Source organism: Rhineura floridana, chromosome 6, assembly GCF_030035675.1.
Source record: "Rhineura floridana isolate rRhiFlo1 chromosome 6, rRhiFlo1.hap2, whole genome shotgun sequence".
In the NCBI taxonomy this organism is placed as follows: Eukaryota; Metazoa; Chordata; class Lepidosauria; order Squamata; family Rhineuridae; genus Rhineura; species Rhineura floridana.
This window is the reverse complement of record NC_084485.1, coordinates 46,327,835-46,353,398: the sequence shown is the minus strand read 5'-3', so window position 1 is coordinate 46,353,398 and position 25,564 is coordinate 46,327,835. Positions and strand designations below refer to the sequence as shown.

Sequence of the window (25,564 nt, the reverse complement as noted above, 5' to 3'; positions counted from 1 at the left end):
TGGAGCGAGCCAACTCTGGCACAATGCGTGACTGAAAAAACAGGTGCTTTGCATTTCCACAGGGATTTCCAGGTGAAGGACAGTTCTGAGCCGAGCTCTGCTGTGCGCAGGAGGGTTCCTGTGCTAGTTCAGCTCCTTGCATGTTTTCACACACTAGCACCTCTCACACACCCCTCCCCCGGTGAACAGATTGCCAACAGAAGTTGCAAAGTGGCATTTTTCCGGTGGCGGGGAAGGGGATGTGATTGTAAGTCAGTGAAAACCTGAAATTCCTTTTTATTTGGCTATGGGCCTTCTGTTCTGCACACTTACAGATGTACGAGCTCTTTTCCTTCTGTAAAGTGTGATGGTCTCAGGAGTGCCATAGACACCAACCTTAACCTTAATACAAAACAGTACAACACCCCAGCTATGTTGTTGATTTGTTCATGTTGCTGGTTCATACTTCCTCTGGTGAGGTCGTGCTGTAGAATTTTTTGCCTTCTGAAGGTAGGTTCATAACCTCAAGGAACAGTGCTTTGTTCTTGTTAAAACCTTCCCAGTTCTATAGGAGCCTTTATAAGACTCCTTGGGCCATTTCTGTAGAAGCCTTTGGAATACATTGTCTTGTTCTATTAGGCGTTTGAGAGTTGATATAGTACCATTTGCTGCTTTTTCGTCCATTCTGGAATTGTATGGTTACTTGTGTGCTATGCCAATTTGAGTAATACTGTTTATGATTTGTATGTTGCAGGTTGTGTTGAGGGCTTCAAGTGTGTAACTTTTCAAAACACACATAGAGAGAGCGAGAGAGTGAGTGTGTGAGTGTTGGTAGTGACACAGAGAATTGCAGAAACAAGTATCTCGAGGCAGTTGCCCGCTCTATATGCATGTGTTTTACTGAGGGAGCAGTTGCTCTCAACACAAAGAGTGACTGATATATATGTGTGTACCTACATTCTTAAAACATCAACTGGTGCATGCTTCTACTTATTAAGCCAAGATATGATCATCCAAACATGGTCTGTCTGTTCCATAAATTACACCCCAATGGGGTTTCATGATAACTGTATTAATAATGCATGTAGAATGAATGGAATACCAACAGAAGCTGCAATTTCTTCTTTTATAAAAATCAAGCGTCCATTGTGTCCAATTTATGTTCTTTTCATAGTCTTGTGGTGTTCTTCATTACCATGTCCTTCTACAGAAGATGATTTCAGTGGGCATGGAACCATAGGAGCTGCTCATTCTTGACAGGACGAGCATCTGAGTTTGCAGTCTCACTTTTAAGTAGGCATTTCAACATGCCTGCTGGTGAGCTTTACTGAATTCCAGCATTATGCCAAGTCCTGAAGGTTCCAAAGTGTCTGACTGCTAAGATCTCCTCCTGGCCTGTTGGCACCCATCACTGAAAAAGCAGGTGGTCTGAAGTGAGGGCTCCCTTTGGGCTTTCACATTCTGTGCACAACATACAGACGTGAAAGACAACTATCAGTTCCTTCCATCCTAGTTGTCTCCCCCTTGACAAAAGGAGAGGTGGGGGTATAGGGGAGGGGAGATGGGACACAGATGGATGAGTTGGAAACCTGTCAATATGTTCATGAAGACATGCTAGAGTGCAGTCCCAGATTGCTTATGAAATAATAAAAAAGACAGCCATCCCTTTATTGAACTAATAAGTGGACAGTATGCTGTTGAAAGAGATGGAGAGCATATCTTTTGGACCACAACATTATAAAAAGATATCCTTCCAGCAGGTTGTTTTGCACTGCAGGATATGGATTTACACACTGAAGAAAGCAATTGATTTAAAGCTCCTTTTGATTTTTGTAAAATATTATGCTGGTAATTTAAAACAAACCCAGAAGGCTATTGGGAGGCTGTACAGTTTTGGTTTTGTGACTCTGGGGTTCATTTTTGCTTTACTCTAAATGTATGAGTATTCCCTTCACGGTTCTTCATTGTTGCAGAGGAAAGTTGAACATTTTTATGTTTCTCTCTGGTTCTGACAGCCTCTTACCTGGCTCTTTAACACCACAATTGCAGGCTAGTTCCTTTCCCTTCTCTCCCTGTCCCCCAAATCTCCTATATTGCAGTGCACCACATTGATTTAGGGATACTCACAGACCACGCTGCCAAGACTAGCATAACCAATGATTCCACACTTTTTTTTTTAGCTCACTAAGACTTTTTACTAGACTTCCGATTCACTGCTTAAGCATAGTGGTAATTTGTGAACTAAAAAAGTTTCTGTAAACCTTGTCTGGTCACCTGGAGGCAATGTTTACTTGCTAGAAGTATCTGGAGGAGTGGCTGTTTAGAAACCTAGCACATTGCAAGGAATGCGTCTTACATTCCCTACAGCAGGGATAGCCAATTTGATGTCCCTGGTTCCCTAGAGCCAGGGATAGCCAGACTTTATCCCTGTCTATTGACCATGCTAGCTAGGGCTAATGGGATTTATTTATTTATTTAAAATATTTCTATCCCGCCCTTCTTCCCTACAATAGGACACTCAGTGCGGCTACAATAAAATTGCACACATATATAATAAAATACACAATAAAAACACAAAACATTACAGTAAATTAAAGTGCATAAAATGCATTATGCACACACATACAAACATACATACATTATATATGTGCATACACATATAAGAAAGTGAGAATAAAAACTTAAACGATAAAAATAAATCATAAAAAACTTAAAACAGTGTCAGGCTGTCAGGAATTGTAGCCTGCAACATCCGAAGAGCATCACATTGGCTACCCCTAGAGTTCCAGAGAGTAAATTGCAGCAAGATGGTGGGAAAGCCTTCCTCAGCTAATAATTACACTTAATAGGGACTAATCAGGCCACATGAAATGGTTCATAATTAATGCTAAACCATTCAGCATTGCATACATGAGTCTGTCTTGCATACACCTCTCTCCTCTCCTCTAGTGCATGAGGACATTAGATTTAATACCCTGCTTTTTTATTACAGAAATACTCAAAGCAGCTTACATAAAGAACAAATACACAATATAAAACAAAATAAAATACTGAACACAGTATCAGAAGCTTTTACTGCTTTAACTACAGTTTAGAATGCTGTCTGAACCCTGAACTGTGGTTAATCTTAACTATGGCATGTTGAAACAAGACAGCTGCATAAACAGTGGTTTGAACAGGTTGGCTTGTTTGCACTAACCACAGTTAAGATTAACCACAATTTGACCTGGTTTGGACATAATTATGAACTATGGTTAGTTAAAAACAGAAGTGAAACTTTTTGATGTCTTCTTTGTGACCATGGTAGGAAAAGGGCAGGCTAGCTGACAAGCATGAGGCTTATTCATGCAACACTAAATCATAGTTTAGCATTATGTCCAAATGCCGCATTCCATTGCTCACAACAGTTTCATTGATGAGAGATGTTCTAAGCCATGGGCCAGTTTGGATTTAATGCGAAGCCATCATTTAGCATTAACAGAACAAGGATAGCTCCCACCCCCAGGCTCAGCTGCTTCTACACCCTTCTCTGAGGTTATGAGGAAAAGCGTTTGCTTCTGTTTTTTATTAACTGCCGTTTGCCATATTATCCAAACCCAGACAAATAAATCTGAAGTATGGTTAGTGAAACAAGCAAATAACCTTCTGGTCCCTTTCTCAGAGCCACAGCAGAGGAGGAGAGGGAAGTGGGAGCATGAGAGCCACCAGGGATGGGGGGAGAGGAAGGATACGTTCATTTTCATAATACTAAACTTTGTTTTAGTGTTATGTTCAAATGCAGCCAATTAGCAAAAAGTTTTGAACATAGTTCAAATCCATAGTTTAGCATGACATGAGCAAGTGGAACAGGCCTCAGGTTTGTATGCTCCCCTCTCTCCTCCCCGGTACGGCTTCAAGGAGGAGTTGCAAAGCTTCCTCTTTTGCACAACTATAGCTTGTCATGTTATCTGACACTGACAAATAGTTGAAACAATCCAGCTTGAAACCAGGATTTTAAGAGCAACCTGTGAGCTAGGAAGTGCCCTCCCCTTTCAAATCTCGCCTCTGCCCTTAAATTACTAGTTGGCCTTACGTTAAACTTGGCTGCCATCCCTTTGGAAAGAATACCGATATTCCTTGAAAGTTGTTGTTAAGGATAAGGATTACATGAAGTGCTGAACCGGTGCCTGGCTGCGACAATGGACTGGATGAGGGCTAATAAACTGAGGCTCAATCCAGACAAGACTGAGATGCTGCTAATGGGTGGTTCATCTGACCAGATGGTGAATGTCCAACCTGTCCTGGATGGGGTTGCACTCCCCCTGAAGGAGCAGGTTCGTAGCTTGGGGGTTCTCCTAGAACCATCTCTGTCACTTGAGGCTCAGGTAGCCTCAGTGGCACGGAGTGCCTTCTACCAACTTCGGTTGGTGGCCCAACTACGTCCCTATCTGGACAGGGATAACATGGCTTCAGTTGTCCATGCTCTGGTAACCTCCAGATTAGATTACTGCAATGCACTCTACGTGGGGCTGCCTTTGAAGACGGTTCGGAAACTGCAGCGGCCAGATTGGTAACAGGGACCAGACGGTTCGAACATATGAAACCGATTCTGGCCCGCTTGCATTGGCTGCCTGTATGTTTCCGAGCTCAATTCAAGGTGCTGGTTTTGACCTATAAAGCTTTATGTGGCTTGGGACCACAGTACCTGATGGAACGCCTCTCCCGATACGAACCCACCCGTACACTACGTTCAAGGTCAAAGGCCCTCCTCCGGGTGCCTACTCCAAGGGAAGCTCTGAGGGTGGCAACAAGGGAGAAGGCCTTCTCAGTGGTGGCCCCCAAATTATCGAATGATCTCCCTGACGAGGTGCGTTTGACGAGGTGCGCCTGGCGCCAACACTGTGATCTTTTCGGCGCGAGGTCAAGACTTTCCTCTTCTCCCAGGCATTTTAGCATGTGTTTTAAATTGTTTTTATATTGTTTTAAATTTTAAAATTGTGTTTTAAATTGTTTTTAAAATATGTGTTTTAAATTGTATATTTGTTTTAATGTTTTTGATTACTGTAAACCACCCAGAGAGCTTCAGCTATGGGGCGGTATACAAGTGCAATAAATAAATAAATATAAATAAATTTGAACACAAATACTGTGTAAATGCTAAGTGTAATTATTGTAGTCCAACCTTTTGTTCTCCCCGGTTTTTGTCGAGTCTCTCCAGTGTATCAATTTCAGGCCAATCTCTTGTGTTTTCCTAGTTTTAAAGATGCTTTCTTCTACTTTCCATTTCAGTTGCAAGTGAGAAGAGGGTGCCAGTAATGCCAGGATCCCCTGTAGAAGTCAAGATACAGTCAAGGTCTTCGCCATCCAGCATGCCGCCACTGCCACCTGCCAACCCTAGCGGCCCCCGTCCTGTCTCATTTACCCCAGCAGCATGTAAGTCTGTGGCATATTTGGCTTTTTTTGGGGGGGGGAAGTCACAGTGAATTCTTCCATTCTAATGCACACATGATAGAAATGAGGGATTGTTGTTCCAATCCAGGAGGGGGTAAATTGGTAGTATATTACCTAATTGTCTCTTTCACTGCCTTATAAGCAGAAGTTGGGATGAGTTTCCTGAAATGTACACTTTTGGGGGGAGGGAAATGGTTCTAGGGAAACTGGGTTTTATTTTAGAAGGTGATTTAAAAAAACTTTTTGAGGGGGGGTTAATTTCTCAAGAACATAAAGTTCTTTGAATCTGTTTTTTGTTCACATTAATAAGAGGTGTGCTTGTCAGCACATCTGATGTGTTAATGTTTTATTTATTCTCAGATTCTGGAGTGCTAGAATTTTCTTAGGCCTTCCAAATTTTACTGTGAAATTTCTACCAATGGTATAGAACACAGGCATCCTGCAAAGAATGTAGAGAGAGAACTCTGGTCCTAGGAACACAAGCCTTATGCTAGGTCAGATTGTTTGTCCATCTAGCCCAACAATGCTCACTCTGATGGGTAGCAGCTCTCCTGGATCTTGGACAGAAGTTTTTCCCATCACCTATTGCCTGCCCCCCCCTTTTAAACTGAAGTTGCCATGACTTAAACATGGGACCTTCTATATGCAAAGCATGATCTCTCCCTCTACAAGTTCATTTTTAGAATATTAAATACTTTTTATCCTGTCCCTGATTCCTGAATTGTGTTCTCAAAAATTGTGTCTCTGTTTCAAAAGCGTATTGTGGCTAAACTTCAAAATATAAAACTTATATCTTCATTGCTTTTTGCTTCCCCTGTTCCCACTGTAGTACCCAATGGGATGAACCATTCTCCACCTTCGCTGAATGGAGCACCATCACCTCCTCAGAGGTTCAGCAATGGGCCTGCCTCATCGTCTTCATCTTCACTGACGAATCAGCAGCTTCCAGCTACCTGTGGAGCACGTCAGCTCAGCAAACTGAAACGCTTCCTTACCACCCTCCAGCAGTTTGGCAATGACATTTCACCAGAGATTGGAGAGAAGGTCCGGACCCTTGTTTTGGCATTAGTGGTGAGTGGTATTAGATTGAATACCGCAAGGAATTGAAAAGCAGAGGCTTTTGCAGTTGGGTATGGAGTCTTCTGATCATGCTCAGTCTTTGTCAGTAGGATGGTGTTTTCTGTAAATGTCACTTTTTTACAATATTTGCCCTCTTGGCTACCACAATTTTGAGTTCATTTTATATCTTCTGCATATCCTCTTTCCAGAAACTGGGATATGTTTTATCATAATTACAATTATTTGGAGCATGGTGAATTAATAATTTTCTGCTGCTACTTGATTTGAATTGTACCCAGTTTTTAAAAGGAGAAATATAGTGTATATATATGTGTGTGTGTGTGTGTGTGTGTTTAAAATATATTTCACATGCATATGCATATCCAATCCTGATTTAGTGTAGCCCTGAGAAGGCTTTTAATACTTTCTCACATGTAATGCTTTTGTAAAAATACTTCCTGATTATACATGGTCAACAAAAATGATCAAGTGCTAAGAACTGAAATGTCGTGGCTCATCCATTTTTCCTGTTTGGGATTTTTATTTTATTTTTTGGTGGTTGGCTGGCTAGCATCAATATTCTACGAAGAGTGGGTAAGCCCACTGATTTTAATTCCAATTGACTTATAATGACTGAGGTCACACTTCAAAATGGTGCATAAGCAGCTTATGAAACCTGAATGGCTGTCATCTTAAGCAATAATAATTTGTTTTTTGAGTGTGAGAATTTAAATGTAGTTTATGTTCTCAGCCAAATGTGAGGTGAAGCTGAACAGATAGGACTGGACACTAGAAATTATTAGCATGGTAAATGCAAAACAAGATTCTGAGAAAGAAAAGGGCTAGTAGAATTTTTATTGAACTGGGAAAAAAATCCAGGTTAATCCCCTTTCTCTTTACAGAATTCTACGGTGACAATAGAGGAATTTCACTGCAAGCTGCAGGAGGCTACTAATTTTCCTCTTCGTCCATTTGTGATTCCATTCTTGAAGGTGATTGGTCAGTGCTATGTGTCAGCCGACAAGCCAATGAGGAGAAAACTCTCTAGTCTGTGCCACAGTAGAGCAGCTGTACAAGACCCACCAAAGAATGCTAACACATTCGGAACATTCAGAAACACCACTTGGTGCAGGCAGTTCTCATCTGAATTGCAAAGTGCAGGAGTAGGTTGCATACCTTCTACTGTGCTTGTGGATCCTTTCTCTCTCACACCTTCCCTCCTTCAGAAGGTGGAGATTCAATATTTATGCAGGCTTCCCCATCTTGCTGCAAATCTTTTTTTAGCAGGGGAAAAGGAGAGATTCATGAGAATAAATGTGCTTGTAGATGTCAGGATCAGAGTGCATATGGCTTGAATGGTTTATATCCTACTGCCTGATAATATGCCTCTGGCTACTTTTATTCTAAGATCGACTGTTTCTCTGTACACCAGGGGTAGCCAACATGGTGCCCTCCAAATGCTGTTGGAGTACAACTCCTAGCAGCCCTAGTCAGTTTGACTAATGGTAAGGGATGATGGGAGTTGTAATACAAAACCTCTGGACGACACCACATTGGCTATCCCCTGCTATACACTGTTGCTGTTTTGAATACTACTTGGGTTGGAAAGGGATTTTGAGATTAGAGATTTGACCACCAAAAGCATCAAGTAATGGGTGGTATCCAACAAATGTGTCCCATTAGCACAAGGATTTCCATTTTCATAGCAGGATTTTCTCTCTCCTCACTCCTCTTCATGAGGCCCCTGCCCTCCCAAAATCTGTTCCAGAGGTTTGGAGGAACCCCTATATTTAGGGGGAAGACGGGGGAAAATCCCATTGTGCAAGCAGAAATTCTTGTGCTGATGGGATGCTTTCTTTAATGCTACTTTGGTTACAACCCAGTGTATCTTCCACATAGTTCTGTAGAAGAACAGAAAGATAAAGTATGTATGTCACTTGATTCATTCAGTATTATTCTTCCTCATTCCTCTTAACTGGAGAGACTGCTGTACCTGGGTGGCAAATTAAGGATGGTTTCTGTGTGTATAGCACATTCAAGGTGCATATTTATTGGCATTTTAAGACAGGATGACCGGCTCTGATTTTACTCAGTGTTTGTCATCATCAGTGGTAAAGATGATTAGAGTGGGATAATACAGCCTATGATGTAAACTGATTTTTGGCGTTGCATACATTGCATTCTTCATTTGTTCTAACCATAGGTGACAACAAAAGAAAAAGGGAAATCTAGTATGATATAAAATAGTGAAAAGGAGGAACTAAAGTGTATTAAAGAAGAGCTACCTGTTTTTTAAAAAAGGAGTAAGATAAATAAAAGAAATTTGCAGATGTCTGAAGCTAGAATTACGCAAAGCCATTTGCTGCAGAAGTGAGAAATCTAATCTATGGGATGATGTAGCTCCTTAACATGATGGCAAAAATTTTGGTTTCCTAAAGTCATTTTTAAGTAGCTGAGAGAATAGTTTGTAATAACAGTTGCAGGGGGCCAAGGGAGAGAGGACAGCTTGCTATCTGAGAGCAAGAAATTATAAAAATTTCAGATTGGCAGACCATGACTTGAATTGAGTGTATGCTAAAACTCTAAAGTTGTAATGTTTTAATACAACATTCCCCAGGCTTTGGTCCCCTATACCCTCCGTCATCCCCAGGCAGCATGATCAGTGATCAAGGGTGATGGAAATTGTAGTTCACCAAACATCTGGGCACCCAATATTGGGGAAGGCAGGCCATTCTTTTTCTTTTTTCCCATTTTCAATAAAGCTTTATTAGAATTGTTAAATATATAGCTCTAAAGAAAATAGCCTGCCTATAAGTATGGAAATATTACATGGATTCAACATTATAATACAATTAAATATAAAAATTCAGACTATAAATAAAGCTAATGTTAAATTAATATTAAATACATTCTGTGCAAAATCATTCAGCCTTTTTCAATATAAAATATCCCAGTCACTCATTTTACATTGTATAATTTATTTTTAAAAAATTATTTAAAGCTAATATAATTGCATAAATAGCTAAACTTCAGATACAGTAGGGCCCCACTCATACGGCAGGTTAGGTTCCAGACCCCTGCCGAAAAGTGAAAACAGCCAAAAAGCGGATCAACTATAGCGCGGGGGTCTGGAACCTAACCCGTGGATCGTGCCAGAGGAGGAGATGATCAGCTGTAGCGTGCTACAGCTGATCTTCCCCTCCTCCGGTGCAATCAGCTCGAGCTTGGGAGTCTGATCACGCGGGAGGAGGAGAAGATCAGTTGTAGCACGCTACAGTTGATCTTCCCCTCTTCCAGTGCGATCAGCTGGAATGTGAGAGTCTGGTTGCCCCGCGGAGGAGAAGTCAGCTGATCTTCCTCTCCTCTGGCGCGATGAGATCAAGTGCGGGAGTCTGATCATGCCAGAAGAGGAGGAGATCAGCTGTAGCGCTGTAGAGCTGATCTTCCCCTTCTCTGGCGGGATCAGATGGAGAGCAGGGAGCTCCAGCCCCCCCTCCAGCTGATCGCCCCGCTGGCGCCATATTAGCGTAACACTAAAAAGCAGGGCCCTACTGTATGTTTGTATAAATCTCTCCCAATACGTTATATGAATTTCTTATCGTCTTTATTCTTTTGTTGTAGTAGGAAATGAACAAACTCCACTTTTCCGTACATTCATCGTCTTGCTGTTGACCTTCTGTAACCCTTGTTTTGTTTGTAAGTTTGGTCATCTGAGCCATATCCTATGCCTAGCCATTTTTCTAATTCTGGAGGATCTGTTTTTTTCCATGCTTAACAGTCATTTGGCCTGCTGTAAGAAGATAAATAACAATTTCTTGGCCTTCTTGTAACACAGCTTATTGTACATATCCAAACAATATTATTATAGGGTCACGGGAGACAGGCTATTCTGTTAGGACGGGTCTGAATATTTGAAGGAAAGCCTGTTGTGTGTGTGGTCAAGCGTAGTTGCTAAGGAAGGCTCAAGAACCCCTTTTCTCTACCACCCCATAGCCCCCACTTAATAAATCATGCTGAGGCAATTAAGCAGATTATGAATCTGCTTCTGGCCTACAGCAGCCCAGCAGATGTAATGGTAACAACTTAGTTGTTTTGATTGAATTATAATGCTGGGAAGACAATGAATGTTTTGCAGAATTGCTTGCCCTGAAGTGTCTCTTCTAGGGACATCATAGCATGCTCCAGGCCAATGTAAATCTTCCCTTTTTACTGTTGATTCAGCTGTTCCCTTATGTGAGACTGCAGCTAGATTTTGTTTTTTTCTTCTTTGGGTACTTCTCCTGTGTAGGGAAGCAAGAGAAGGAGCCAAGCTGAATTCTAATCTTTCTGGGACCTGGCAAGAATTGGCATTAGCCCTTATTCCACCTTCTGTTTGAAGAGATTGAACCTACCAATTATTTATCAGTAGACCCTGCATGAGAATTCACCCGCTCTCTCCCAAGACAATTATTGTCTGAGGCAGGAGCGCTGCTAGCTATGGCCCAGCCTGGCATAAATGTGGGCTTTGCCAGCTAATTCTGCTTTATTTTGCTCTTGAGGAAGTTTACAATGATTCTTGATGTGGCTGAGATGTCTCTACGACAAGGGAACCATGTTTTAACAACTAGCCCACTTCCATAGACCATTAGGTGGATAGTAGCAATAGAGTCTCTGCAATTGCTAAATTTAAATGGAAACCGTAACATTGTTTTGCAGGCCAACCTTCCACTTCTGCAGAGGGAGCTGCTGCATTGTGCTCGGGCAGCCAAGCAAACCCCTTCTCAGTACCTGGCCCAGCACGAGCACATCCTGCTGAATACGAACACTGCATCCCCAACTGATTCTTCAGAGCTGCTGATGGAAGTGAACGGAAATGGAAAGAGGCATAGTCCAGACAGGTAGCAAGAACTATTTTCAAAGCACAGAAATCTGTCACTTAAAAAAAACAAAACCCTGATGCCTTTATGGCTGCTTTCTACTGTGATCTCTTCAGACATCTGCGAGTTGAAGACTTGCATATGTTATACTTTTTCTCAAACTATCTGACATGGGGATGAGCAATGTCCTCCATTCCTTGCTGGGTTGGCTTTGCCTCATGTTCAACTCCTCCTGGCTTCCAGTTTAGCTTGGAGAATTTCCAAAATGATTTTTGAAATTGGTGATCTGCAGTCACATCAAAACTCTTTCTTGTGCAGTGCTTTAATCAGTGTGCATAGGTGCTCCTGTGCATTGGTTAACATGTAGCTGTGTGAACTGAAAACTGACATAAATTATCAGTGCGCGGCAGTATGGGCCGAGTCCAAATTCTCAAATACTAAAACAAGGCAAGGTAATTTGAAACCCCAAAATCTGGGGAGATAGTGGCATGTAAAATACCTCCAAAAACACAATAAATTTTGATTGTGAATTTAATCATACCACTACCACTACTACCACCAGCACTGAAGATGTCATGTGCACTGATGGCACAGAGTCACATAAGCAAAATAAACTGGTCTCTGCTCTCAAGTTGCTTCCAATGTAAAACAGACAGTAGGGAAACAACCAAGGGAGAGAGAAGGGTGTGGAAGGAAGAATGTGGACAAATGCTGTTACACATATTTAAAACTTGGTTATAGTTGGAAATGGTCACATGGGGAAATTGGGTTTTGAGGAGAGGTAGAGGGGATACTAGCAGACAGGGAGTTCTACATGCAAGGGAGGCCGAGTGTCACAGAGTTGGGGAGTTCTACACAGGACATTGTTAAGCATTACACACATATTACACACATAGTCTGGAAGAGTTGTTTGAGTTGCTAGGTATTTTGTTCTGCCTAAAAGTCAAGGCTCAAGTTCAGGTATTCTCTCATTTGAGTATTATTGAGGGGAAGAAATGCTGGTGGTGAGGAAATATTATGTGGTTCGGGAGGATCAGGACAGACAAAAGAAAGTTCTAGTTCACATGGCACATGATTAACTCAGGGAATTGGTGGCTGAAAGATGTGATGGCCACCAACTTTTGTTATGTGCCTTCAAGTCGATTACGACTTATGGCGACCCTATGAATCAGTGGCCTCCAAGAGCATCTGTCATGAACCACCCTGTTCAGATCTTGTAAGTTCAGGTCTGTGGCTTCCTTTATGGAATCAATTCATCTCTTGTTTGGCCTTCCTCTTTTTCTATTCTCTTCTGTTTTTCCCAGCATTATTGTCTTTTCTAGTGAATCAGGTCTTCTCATTATGTGTCCAAAGTATGATCACCTCAGTTTCATCATTTTAGCTTCTAGTGACAGTTCTGGTTTAATTTGCTCTAACACCCAATTATTTGTCTTTTTTGCAGTCCATTGTATGCACAAAGCTCTCCTCCAACACCATATTTCAAATGAGTTGATTTTTCTCTTACCCGCTTTTTTCACTGTCCAACTTTCACATGCATACATAGAGATCGGGAATACCATGGTCTGAATGATCCTGACTTTCGTGTTCAGTGATCCATCTTTGCATTTGAGGACCTTTTCTAGTTCTCTCATAGTTGCCCTCCTCAGTCCTAGCCTTCTTCTGATTTCTTGACTATTGTCTCCATTTTGGTTAATGGTGGCTTCATAAGGAGATTACAAAATACATGAGGCAAAGTCTATCAATAGATACCAGTCATTATGACAGTGTCCTGCCACCAGGTTCAGAGACCAACCATAGGAGAGGGTTATTGCCCTCATCTTGTGCAAGTGGGTTATCTAGAAGCATCTGGTTGGACACTATGAGCCAAACTAGACATGACATGACATTAAATATCAGGGTGGTCTTTCATGTGACTGCAGCACATGGAGAGGAGTGTTTTCACCCTTCTCCAGCTGTGATCCTGATGAAAATCTCCGACCCCCCACTCAGCATGGTTAGAAAAAAGATGCCATTGGGATGACAAAAATCCCCCCCCAGCTATGAGCCTTTGGAGAGGGGGTACTCCCCTTATCAACAGTGGAGTACCCCCTCCTCCATCCAAGGCTAACAGCTATTGGGATATGGGAAAATAATTTTTGTAGTGATTATAGCTGTGGAAGGAAAGGGTAGATATCCCCATGCACTGCAGTCCCAATGAAATTTGGGGGACAGCACCCTTGCTATTTGAAAACTCTGCCCTGATTTTAAATTGCCTGTTCTGAATTGCATCTAGTTTGGCCCCATGTGAAACAGGGTGTTGGACTAGATAGGTCACTGGACTGATCCAGCAGCATGGGTCTTGTGTACCATCAATATGTGTGTGAATTTGTTTTCAACTTAATCTCCTTTCTTGAGTTCACTTCTATATATTTGTTTCCCACCGATTACTTGTTTCACTGCTAGCACAACATGGACAGACTAATTTACTTGCATTTATGCATTTGCTTTCTTAGTGCTAATGGAAGGTTTCTTTTCTTGACTTGCTTATAGGAGGGAAGAAAACAACTTTGAGAGAGACCCAGTCCCATCAGAGCCTCCTGCCAAGAGGGTGTGCACCATTAGTCCAGCACCTCGCCACAGTCCAGCTCTGATGTTGCCTGTCATAAATCCAGCTGGGCAGTTTCATCCTACTCCACCCCCACTCCAGCACTACACTCTGGAAGACATTGCAACATCCCATTTGTACAGAGACCCGAGCAAGTCATTGGAGCATAGAGAATTGCGAGATAGACATGGTATAGGTAAAGAGTCATGTAACTGGCCATGTATTTTTCAAACACATCTCATTAGCCATTAAAGCAGTGGTTCTTAACCTTTTTTGGAGTCACAGACTCCTTTGAGAATCTGATGAAAGCTATGGACCACCATAAATATATAAATTTTTGATTGCTTTGGAAATTGATATTATTTTGCACCCGGTTCATGGACCTCCTGAAGCTCATCCGTGGATCCCTTAGAATTCCGTGCAGCACAAGTTAGCATCCCCTGTGTTAAAGCTACAAACTCAGCGCTTTTTGGAGTGGAGGCTGAAGGTCTAAGGATGCAGAGTTCTCCATAAATTAGTAGATTCAGTCATTGCATAGCAAAGTCAAAGGCATACAAGCCTACACAGCCCCTTTATTATCCAGTAGGCCTGTGGTGCTTTAGAAGTCCAGGATATATTTATAGAGCAGGAGTGAGGAAACTTTTTGGCCTGGCAAGCCAGATCTTATCTCCCCTGCTCCCCACAACCCTGCAAGCCAACTCTGAGAGGTGAGCAGGACCAGCACACACATCTGATCCCCCTGCGCATCAGCTGATGACACCAACCCATTAGGGTGATGTTACCTGATTGACAGGTGGGCATGGTTTTGGGGGGCAGAACATCCTCTTGGGTCAAGTTGGAACCCTGGCCAGATTGACCCACGGGCAAGAGATTGCACACCCAATTTATAAAGTAATAGCTGCTCTCCTCCCACCCCTTTGAATTACATCAAACTGTCGTGACTCTGTTCTGACTTAGCATTTTCCTTGCCATGCATTACAGGGTTAAATGGAGGCTATCAGGATGAGCTCGTGGACCATCGTTTAACAGAGAGAGAATGGGCTGACGAATGGAAGCATCTTGATCATGTGAGAGATGGGAATAAAAAGGGCACTGCAACACCCCCCCCCAAAGAAGCCTAATACTAGAGCAAGCCATTTGTCCAACCAGCTCAGTACTGTTTACTGTGGCTCTCCAGAGTGTATGGGAGGGAGAGGGGGAGGGAGAGGGAGTGAATGTGAGAGAGAGGGAGAGTGTGAGAGTGCACGGGGCCCCAGATTCAGTTCCTGGCATCTCCAGTAGTGCTGCTAGTGAAAACCCATTTTCACTTTGGAAAACCATGTCCAGTCGGAGTAGACAATACTGGGCTAAATGAGCCAGGAGTCTGACTGGGTATAAGGAAGCTGCATATACGATTCCCTGCACAAAGAGGCTGAGGCTTTGGGCAGGATTGCAGTAGACAAATGGCCTCTTTGCAACTGAAATTCTAATTTCACTCTTGCATTTGGCATGTGTTGCAAAGGTTGTGAGGCTTAAGGGATGAAATGGGCATAATTTTCCCCAATAATTCTGAAAGCGGTCTGCTGCGGAAGAGTTACGGTGTGTAAAAACTGCAAGCCAAACCAAATTTCAGAGTCTCCATTGTTTCACTAGCCGTTTATAAATGTGGATAGTGTAACACCTTAAGCATGCCCTATTAGCAAATGCAGCCTGCAGAAACAAACACCCAGTGATGGAGGTTATGTGTGTATAATTGATATGAGCATTGTTTGCTGATAGGTGTATGCACTTTTCTACTTCCTCTGTAGTTTTCTGGATCAAAGCTGAGATGTTAGAATTCACAGGTATTCAGCAAAAAAATTAAAATAAGCAAAATAAGCACCTGGAGTCAATTCTTAAATACTAACTTGCAAAGATTCAAAAAGTGTCTGTAGAGATCTGTTCTACAGAAGAAAAATAGAAATCCTAATCTAGGCCAAACATTACTGTCGGAGTACTCTATTTTTAAAAATATAAACATTTATATTGATTTGAAGTGCACTTCACTTTGATGTGGTGAAGTTTAAAGCTACCTATTAAAGCTTATTTGTATAGGGCAGTCTCATACATTGTCTGTATTTGTAGATTTGTTGTATATAAACATATATACACATAATCCACACTCACTTGTTGCATGGTTACATCCAGTAAGGAAATACCTCGTCAAATATTCTAGAACCTGCTTACACAAAATAGACCCAATTAAGAAAAATTCACATTCAATTTTTCTATATAGAAACAATTTCTATATAGAAAGTTTCCTACATAGAAACAATGAAGCTGACATCTATATTTTGTTACAAATACACAGACGGAGAGTCATGTATGAAGGTGTCCTGGAGCCAGTTAAGAGCCAAACTATGTGACCAGCATTATTATGTGGTACAGCTCTTGCTGGACTCTACCATTTCATGTGGGAAATTGCATATTTAAATATTCCAATAAAAAATTCCCTGTCTGAAGAAAACTACGTTAAGGGTCCTAGGCCAGCCCCCTTTCCCATGATATGCTAGTTTATATGCAGGAGTATGGATTTGATTTTTTTTCTTAAAGGGATCACTGAAACATGCAACGGTACAATTTTGAAACAGTCCAATTCAGCAAAACCAAAAACCTGCTCCCTGTTACTTTGACGGTGTAATTTGCCTCTGAGTTTCTTGGTTTAAAGTTGTAAGAGGAAATACAGTTTCTGACTACTTCTTCAAAGCTGTTATTTTCCCTCTCTTGAAGGCATTGAATTGCATTATGGAAATGGTAGAGAAGACTAGGCGCTCCATGGCTGTTCTCCGCCGTTGTCAAGAGGCTGATAGGGAAGAGCTCAATTACTGGAAGAGGCGATGTAGTGAAACCACAGAACCACGGAAAGGAGGGAGTGACTTAATCACAAGGCAACATAGCCCGGGGAGTTCAGACTCTGTTAACAGCGGTAAGCTGAGGGAATCTTTCCTCTGTTACACTGAGCTGTGAAGTGGCTGTGTATTAGTGTTCCAGAAGACAAAAATTTTAGATTGTTCTCTTTCTTTTTGATCTGCTCCTTTGCTTTTGCAGCTTAGTCTATAATCCTAAAAACATTTACTAGTGAAATAAGTCCAATTAAACACAATATGGGTGATTTCTTAGTAACTTCTGTTAAGTTAGCCACAGAAACCCAACTACCTGAAATTGAGCAAGATTCATATGTCCCCACCTCCCTGCCACTGGTTTGTGTGTCTTGGATATTTAGAAATTGAACTGATGTTGAATTAGAGTTCTTTGGAAAACAAAAAAGAATCAATAAAAATATTTTATTTCTGGGGCATAGTGAAATCCCTAGCTATCTCTGTTGCTGTAGCATTTTAAGTGTAAAAGTGCCATGCAATCTTTCCCATTGAATCTCTCTCTCCACACAGTCCAGTGAAGTAGCCAATTAATATTTCCATTATATTGATGCAAAGGAGAGGCTGAGTGTCACTTTCCGTATTAGAAATGCACATGCAAAATAGTCCAGGGGAAAAAAGATTTAATATTAAGATTTAATTGGGGGCTTGTATCTAGGTGAAAATTTTGCTACTTTAAACTATCACCTGAAAGTTTTGGGATTTTAAGATGTCAAAAACCAGCATGTTGGAGCCAGACAGGAAAATGATGCTTAGTTTGAATTTGGATCTGGTGTACAAAATGAGTTACATAGTGTTTGTCAAGGCAGTCATTTGTGTTAATTTCAAAGGAAATATACACCAGAGGGAAATAAAATTGCCATTGATTTTTCTAGTCTTTTAAAAAAAAGACTTTTAAACAAACCAGTTGTGGACATTCAACAAAATGTTGCAGGGTGGATATGCCATTCCCCCCATAGTCTGTCAGCATTCTGTGACCACTGGCCATATTCACACTTTACCTTAAGAATATTCCCTCCACCCTCCCAAACCTTTTTCCTTGTGTATCATGTCTTTCTAGATTGTGAATCTGAGGGCAGGAGACATTTTACTACTGATTTTTTAAGCCACTCAGAGCCTTTTTGACTAAAGGGCAGGGTATAAATGGTGCAAATAAAATATAAACAAAGTTCTGCTGTGATTAACAGGCACTTACAGACCTTTCCTCTTTGAATATATTTAATCCTTAATGTCATTCCTACTGCTTTGTCCTTGAACCTCCAACTGGTTTCCTTGAACACCTTGAATTCTAGCGTTTTGAAAGATGGGGAATAATTCCTCTTTGTTCACTGTCTAGATATTCATTCTACACACACATATATACGTGTTTGTGTTTATCACTGGCTGATTCTTTCATAGGGGTTCCGTATTTGATATGAATCTATTCCTAGAGCTAGAGCCCTGAAATTTGTATACTACTGTAAAGGAAATGGACTGTTCTGTATTATAGATAAATATAAATCTTGCCTGTCAGTTTGTTGGGGAATTACAGATTTTTTATTTAAAAATAAAAGCAAAACTAAAAAACAGGGATAGATGGCAACATAATATAACATGGCAAATAGTCCAAAAGCAAATTATGAGTCCCAGATTTCCCAAAGGCTGATGACAGGTGCTGCTGCATTTGATGTTCAGAGGTATATAAAATAAAGTCCCACTGTACCACATGAAAATGCATCCAGTTTAGCTCTGCCTTGAATCGATTGTAAAGAGTATAATTTTTCCAAAATGGCAGTGTTCCAGATCTTCTTACACCAAAGTGACATGTTCAAATTATCCAAAGTTTACCATGTTTGAGCAATTGAAAGATGAGCTGCAAATAAAAGATACATTACAAGATCTTTAAATAAAATATCAGAGTTACAATCACCAAAAATCGAAAGAAGGGACAAGTAAGGTAACATTTGAATAGGTGTGTGGATAATTTTAGATATTTCTTCAAAAACCTGAGTCCAGAAAGGTTTCATCTGGAACATTCTCACCATAGATGAAAATAGGTACAGTGGGCCCCACACCAACAATCTGGAGAAAGGCCATGAGTAATGAGTGAAAACTGAACCAATGTCCTTTACTATTGATTAGAGAGCTTGAATGTAGCTTCTGTAACAAAAGTTGATACAGATTTACATGGTTTTTTGAACCATAAATTTGACTGCAGAGTATCTTCAAACTGAACTCCGAGGTCCTCTTCATCCAACATTTTCAACCCCAATATGAGGTTAAATAGTTAAACCTGATCTGTCCAGGGCTCCAGTTAGAAGGTGGGAAATTTACTGAAGAAGGAATGGATGACAGGTAGGCACTGAACCACTAACTTCCTTGAATTTATTGGCTGCAAGACAAGTAATGTAGCCCCAGGTTATATCTGCCAGTGACTTGCTGTGGGATTCAGGTCAGGGAGGGTCTCACAAAAAGGGAATACACACTATGCAGAAGGGCTTCAGAAGTGCCATTCTATCATAAGTAGTAGTGCTGGTCTCTCACAAATTGACCAGGAATGTTTTAGCTGGAGGGAAAGTGGATGGTGTTTAAACCTATATTTGTTTGGTTGTACTTTTGCTCCAACAGGAAAAGGCTTGTATGCTGTAACCATTCCTATGTTTAAAGTTTTTCCTAATAATTATTTTTATCCTCTTAATCTTAATTGAAAACCTTGTAGTCTCTGTTATTCTAATACTGCCCCACATCTGAGCCAAATTCTACACTATCCAGAAGAGTTCTCATAGAGACAGAAGAGAAGTTTGAAGCTGTGTGGTGCAAGGCAGGCGGAGTAAAACTCTTTCACCTGGTGGCAGCGCAAGTTTTAATGGGAAGGGTGGGCAAGCAGAGGGAGTACACTCTGATTTGGCAGGAACTCCCATCCACCCATGACTCAGGAATTAAGGAAACTGTGGTGCTGTGACAACTAAGTCCCATAAGTCTCAATTACTAGAAAAATATTAAATGTGACTTTTGTACACCTCTCCTTCAAAAATGTAGTCTACCCTGAATTTTTGTACATTCCTCCTTCAGGCTACTGCCATGTTAGCTAGGAAGCTTAGATTGGATACCCATATATTTGCCAGATGGAAATGGAGGATAGTCCCTCATAAAGATGACTCTTTCCTCTAGCCTTGAGAGAGTCTTCAGAAGACTTTCCCCTCCTCTGCAGTGGGAGGAGTGATCACTTCTCTCCTGACTGACATTGTCTGTGGTCTCTGACTCTGGGTATTTTTTGCTCTCACTCAAATTTTACTAGTTTCTCAAGACTTGTTGGTTTGTTGAGGGTGTGTTTTCCTCTCAGTTGTGCTCTCTCCTCTTCTACTGTTTTGATGTTTCTAGTGTTGTGTAAGGTGGTGCTGTTCAGTTATATTTTATCCCTGTGAATGCACAGTCAGGCCTTTGTTTTTATCTAGCCTCTCTGTGTAGTGTATGTTGTGGTTTTTTCCTCCTTTCCCCAGTTGTCTGTAATCTTTGGTGAGGGGAGAAAGAAGGATTTGTTACAGCCACTGTGGTGGCACCAAGAGCATGGAGCTTGACAGACTGTGCGACACTCATCTCTTATGGGGTCACCATTTTCTTGTATATCGGGGCAGTGTTTAGCAGGCTTGAAGCCATTTGTTTGAGGGGGTGCTGCCTGTAGCGATCAGCCTAGCCAGCGATATGCCCTGTTTGCTCTGTTTGTGTGACAAGTCCTGCAATCCTTGCGTCTAAGCAGAATCATCCTGTTTCCATTCCCTATCCTTTTGGGGGGCCGTGCATGTTATACTCCCTGCTACCAGAATTAACACAGGAATGTAGATTGCACAGAGAAAGACATGGCACCATCACAATCTGCAAGGTGCACTGGTGACAGCGGTTTCCCGCCTTTTCCTACTTTGCACATTTGCCTCTGCCACTGTGGCCTCTTCAGTTGCATCATCGGCGTCCCACCAGGACAGTCCCCAGGGTAGGGAGCTCCATGACACTAATAGCTCATTCTCAGATGTCTCCTAGCAAGCGGTGACTCTGCTTTTGCCCTCCCCTAGTGCGGCCAGTGAAGGGGCAAGGAACGATATTTCCCCAGGGGGAGGCAGCTCTTTCCCATCCCATGAGGTGTTCCCCAAGTTCCTGTCCTAGGACAAGGGTTTATTTCAAAGGGTGGTCAAAGACACTCTTCACTCCAAGTCAAGGGTTGGGAGGGGTCAGTCCTCCTCCAAAAGGTCTCATAAGAATAAAAGGAAACTCAAGACTAACTCTCTAAAGTAAAAAATGGGTTCTAAATTCAGTCTATATTTGCTCCAGTAAATTTTAGATTTATTAAAATTGACTGACAAATGGTGAAAAATTGTAAATATTTTAAAAAGTAAAAACATGATACAAAGTGAACAGTGAATTAAAAATGGTTGCATGAATAAATGCAGCTATTACAATGAGGCTGCTACAAGCTCTAAATAAAAGAAACACAAAGCTGGTTACATTAGCTGCTTAAGTTATTTAAGAGAGCACTTACTTTCCTAGCACCCTCCCTCTAGTCCAGCTAACTTAAAAAGCAAAAGCAGTAAGTAAATTTCACTATATTGTAAAGGCATTCTAAAGCAATATAGGAAAAGTTACTTAAGAATCTAAAGTAACAGACTTAGGGACTTTGTAGAATGAGTCAGAGGTCCATGTCTCTCAGATGTGCTGTGGCGAGGCTTCCATTGGAAGATTTCTGAGCAAAAATAATCCATGAGGATTGGGGGGAAATAAAAAAACATAGTAAGAACATAGAAAGAGCCTGCTGGATCAAGCCAATGGCCCATCTAGTCCAGCATCCTCTTCTTACTGTGGCCAGCCAGTTGCCTATGGGAAACTTGCAAACAAGACCTGAGTGCAAAGAGCACTCTCCCCTCCTGCAGTTTCCAGCAACTGATATTTGGAAGCATACTGCCTCCACCTGTGGAGGCAGAACATAGCCATCAGGCTAGTAGCCATTGATAGTCTTTTCCTGCATGAATTTGTCTACAGGAATACCCTGCTATACAGACCTTCAATTTACGGACACTCGCGAGTATGGACATATTTACAGTAGCACCATTCCCCTGTTTACGTATGCTCGCTTCGCAAGAACGGACACTTAACTGTTTTAATTTTACTAGTGTAGCGTTATAGCTAAGTTTTATGAGTGATTGAGTGTGTGGGACTGAATCCATTATTCCCTTTTCCTCATTCCCTCCCCTCTCTCATGGTTTTGTTTTGTCTGGGGCGTTTGTTGGGGGATTTTTTACCTCTCTCCTCCTCAGCCCTGTTGAGGGCTCCAGTGGCTGCCGTTCCCCCGAGACGAGCCTGGGCTGGGAGCCTTCTCGCCTTTTGCCGCCAGCTTCGTTTCTTTCCAGGCAGCAGTGGGGTTTTTTTACTTTCCTTCCCTCCTCCTTAGGAGGGCTCCGACGGCTGCCGTTTCCCTGTTCACACATGTTTGGCTTTGCAATTTAATGGCGGATAAAAAGAAAAGGTAGTGCTTCACTGTAAGTACATTTTCAATTTACGTACTCGCTGTGGACCCATTGCGTACGTTAATGCGGGGTATTCCTGTAATCTTCTTTTAAATCCATCCAATGAAAAAGGAAACCCCCCCCAAAAATTTCAGGCTCTGTGAAGCTTGTCCTGGAAGTACAAGTCTTATCTCAGCAAACAGGCAAGTTTGCCCAAAGAATTGCAAAAACACAGACCTGTTCTCCTTCTTCTAAGGCAGTATATCATCAGGGAAGGTGCTGTTAGGGGAGAAAGAAGCATACCCAGGGATGAACACCAATGTGAGAGAAAAGCTTGCCTCCTAAAAGTGTTCCACTTCTTTGCGTGTTTCCCTTATATAAAACCCTTCCTTTCCAAGCCTTTCCCTATACTCTGATTGGTTCTCTCTTGTAGCACCCCTGAATAATTTTAGTCCTCATTGAAATTAGTCCTTCATTAATTTATGACTTGCACCAAAGTTCTGAGGCTTCTTTGTTTCTCTTCCTTTAATTGCAACTCTTGAGTCTCACAACTCTGCTTATCAAAACTAAGTCATGTATTTTACGCAAGCCTGGTAGAAGAACTGTGAGACCATCTGGTTTCTTACCAAATTTTATCCTCCTTTCCTCAAATTATTTGCTTCTGTCTGTAAACAGGGATAAAAATCTTGGCTAAAATAAAAATCTTCTCATTTGCTAAATATATACCACTGGACAACAGGGGAAGACTCGCTCATCATCACTTTAGAGTACCCAGTTCATATCCCCCCATTTTACCTCATAGTTTATAACTATTTTTCCTTGAACAGCTGATTCCCAGTTTAGGCACAGGTAACTGTGAACAGGGAACATGTAACATCAAAAGGTACCCCCAAATATAAATGTATCAAGGCAAAAAGATAATTCATTCCCATTTGTTTCAACATGGGCTTTATTTACAGAGATAATTCTCTCCTTTTTTTCTTGTTTTCAATTAGAATAGGGAGTAACCAGAATTTGCTCATCCTTGGAGATGCTATCAGAACCGTCAGCCGTCAAGACACCCATTTTCAAAGAAAGATACAGAGCTCATTGCTGTGTTTATCTCAAAGTTTGTCTGGTAGGAAGAATGACCCATGTATTCAAGGATGCATAGCCAGTACTTTTCCTGCCTCTTCAGCCTAGGCATAGGATCATTATGGTTTCCTAATTGGTTCATACAATAGGCAGATCTGCTCCTTCTGTTCAGCACTCCAGAACCCAGAAAATAAGTCTAAAAAGGACCTAATTTTCAAGAAGCACAATAGGTGGAAATGCCACAGAGCCCTCCTCCTCTAGCAGCTGTGTAGGGTCTGCCTCCTCCAGAGGTGGTTCTTCTGACAGGTCTGCTTCTGCTCAAAAGAGAGCTGAGGGGGGCACGCCTGTTGCTCAGGACTCCTCTGCCCATTGTGCCCCATTTTCTCCTCAGGCTACTGACAATGCCACTGTGGTGGTCTCATCTGTGAAACAGGGTGGCTTCTCTTCACATCTCCCCCCAGTCTTAAGGTGGGAGGGGAGGAAAAGGACCATTGGAGGAGGTGGAGTCAGTGCAACCACAATCTAGGCTCTTTGCTGTAGTTTTTTCAGCCATAGTGTTTTAACTTCAGGATGTTGGGGGATTGGAGCAGGAATCCATGACTCTAGAGGGCTCCAGTGGTGCTAAAGCATTTCCTTTGGTGGTTTCCAAGCCTGCCATGGTTCTTCCCTCAGGTGTTCCATTCAGTCTGGAAGACTGAGTGGGCTAACCCAAATAAGGCTAAGCTGGTTTCCAAGTTGGCAAAGAAGCACTATAGCTTTTCTGAAGCGATAATGCAACCAGTTGCATTTCCTGGCTGTGTATCCTCCAGTGGCTGCTCTTGCCGCTCAGAAATGGGGGCGGGCAGGCAAGGATCCCTGCAATAAGCAGGTAGACAGGGGTCTTTCACAGAGGTTTCAAGGCTGATGTGGTAGTTTTTAAGGTGGTGGCTGTATACTCTGTTTTCTCCCAGGCTGAGTTTAAGTAGATTGAGGAGTTGGGAGCCAGAGAAGATGTGCCTAAGGTGGTCAAGGACAGCCTTAAGAAAATGTCTCTTTCTTCTGCACTCATGGTGCATGTTTCCTTGCATGTGCTTCGCTATGGTGTGTGGTAAATGGTGGTCGCCATAGTGGTACTCTAGAACATCTGGCTTTGCCAATGGGAGGTAGACTCTGGTTTCCAAGTTTGTCTAACTGGTCTGCCCTTCTCAGGGTCAAAGCTTTGGGGGGAATCTTGAGAAGTGAAGGACAAGAAAAAGCCGTTGCCTGTATCCAAGAAGGACAAGCCAAAAAGTAGTCAGAATCAGTTTTTCCATCCCTCCCGGCAATTCAAAAGCCCAGAGGTTTACCCTCGTACAGATCTTGGTGGGGCCAACAGGACAATGGTGGTGGCCGGCCCTCTAGAGCTGCTGCTTCCTCCGTTGGGTTCTCCAAATTCCAAAAAGGCTCAGAAGCAATCTGGAACTAGTCCAGTGTCCTGTGGGGGCTAGGCTACTTTGCTTTATTCATCTGTGAGTGAATAGAACTTCGGACAGATAGGTGCTGAGCACTGTTATGAAAAGATATGTGCTGGAGTTTGCCTGGATCCTTCACGACTTGTCTGTACCAATGCCTCACACCAGAATACTGGAAAAGCATTGCAAAGCCATATGCCATCTACTGGAGATGAATGCTATTGAACTAGTTCTATCCTCTTGGAAGATGTTCAGGCTTTATTCAGTCTTGTTTTTAATGCTCATAAAGAGCTCTGAGGGTGATTGGTTCCACCTGTCTCTTGACAGGTGTCAGCTTGGAGAACCTCATTGGATCATTCTCACAATAGACATGAGCTTATACAGATGGGAGGCTATCATCAGTTACTGGGAACCTTTTGACAGGCAGCGTCCTCCATGAGCATTGGTGTTCTCGAGTTACAGGCTGTCCATCTGGGCCTCAGGTCCTTCACCTCGAAGATCCAGGGCACCCATATCCTGATATGCACAGACAGCACCTCTGCAAAGGCATACCTGAACAGATGGAAACATGTTCCAAAGCATTGATCTCCAAAGCAGAAACCCTTTTAAGACAGGCAGAGAGGTACCCATCTTTGCTGAGGGCAGAGCATTTGGCAGGAATGGAGAATGTGATGGCAGACTAACTGAGTCAAATGGACATGAAGGAAGTGGAATGGCAGTTGAACCCGTGGGCATTGAGCCTCATGACTGCCCAGCTAGGGCAACCAGTGGCCAACTTATTCGCAAC

The 25,564-nt window shown here is 42.1% G+C and overlaps 1 protein-coding gene across 4 annotated transcripts in view; it reads left to right on the top strand.

Annotated features, from left to right (window-relative positions):
- CBFA2T2 (CBFA2/RUNX1 partner transcriptional co-repressor 2) overlaps positions 1-25,564 on the top strand; it is a 134,219-nt gene that overhangs the window by 102,234 nt on the left and 6,421 nt on the right. For all 4 annotated transcript variants that reach the window (XM_061631656.1, XM_061631655.1, XM_061631654.1 and 1 more), the window contains 7 exons: positions 5,248-5,391; positions 6,239-6,480; positions 7,371-7,460; positions 11,164-11,345; positions 13,854-14,104; positions 14,890-14,975; positions 16,657-16,852. In XM_061631656.1, the coding sequence (XP_061487640.1) occupies positions 5,248-5,391; positions 6,239-6,480; positions 7,371-7,460; positions 11,164-11,345; positions 13,854-14,104; positions 14,890-14,975; positions 16,657-16,852 (1,191 nt within the window). The remainder of the gene's footprint in view (positions 1-5,247; positions 5,392-6,238; positions 6,481-7,370; positions 7,461-11,163; positions 11,346-13,853; positions 14,105-14,889; positions 14,976-16,656; positions 16,853-25,564) is intronic.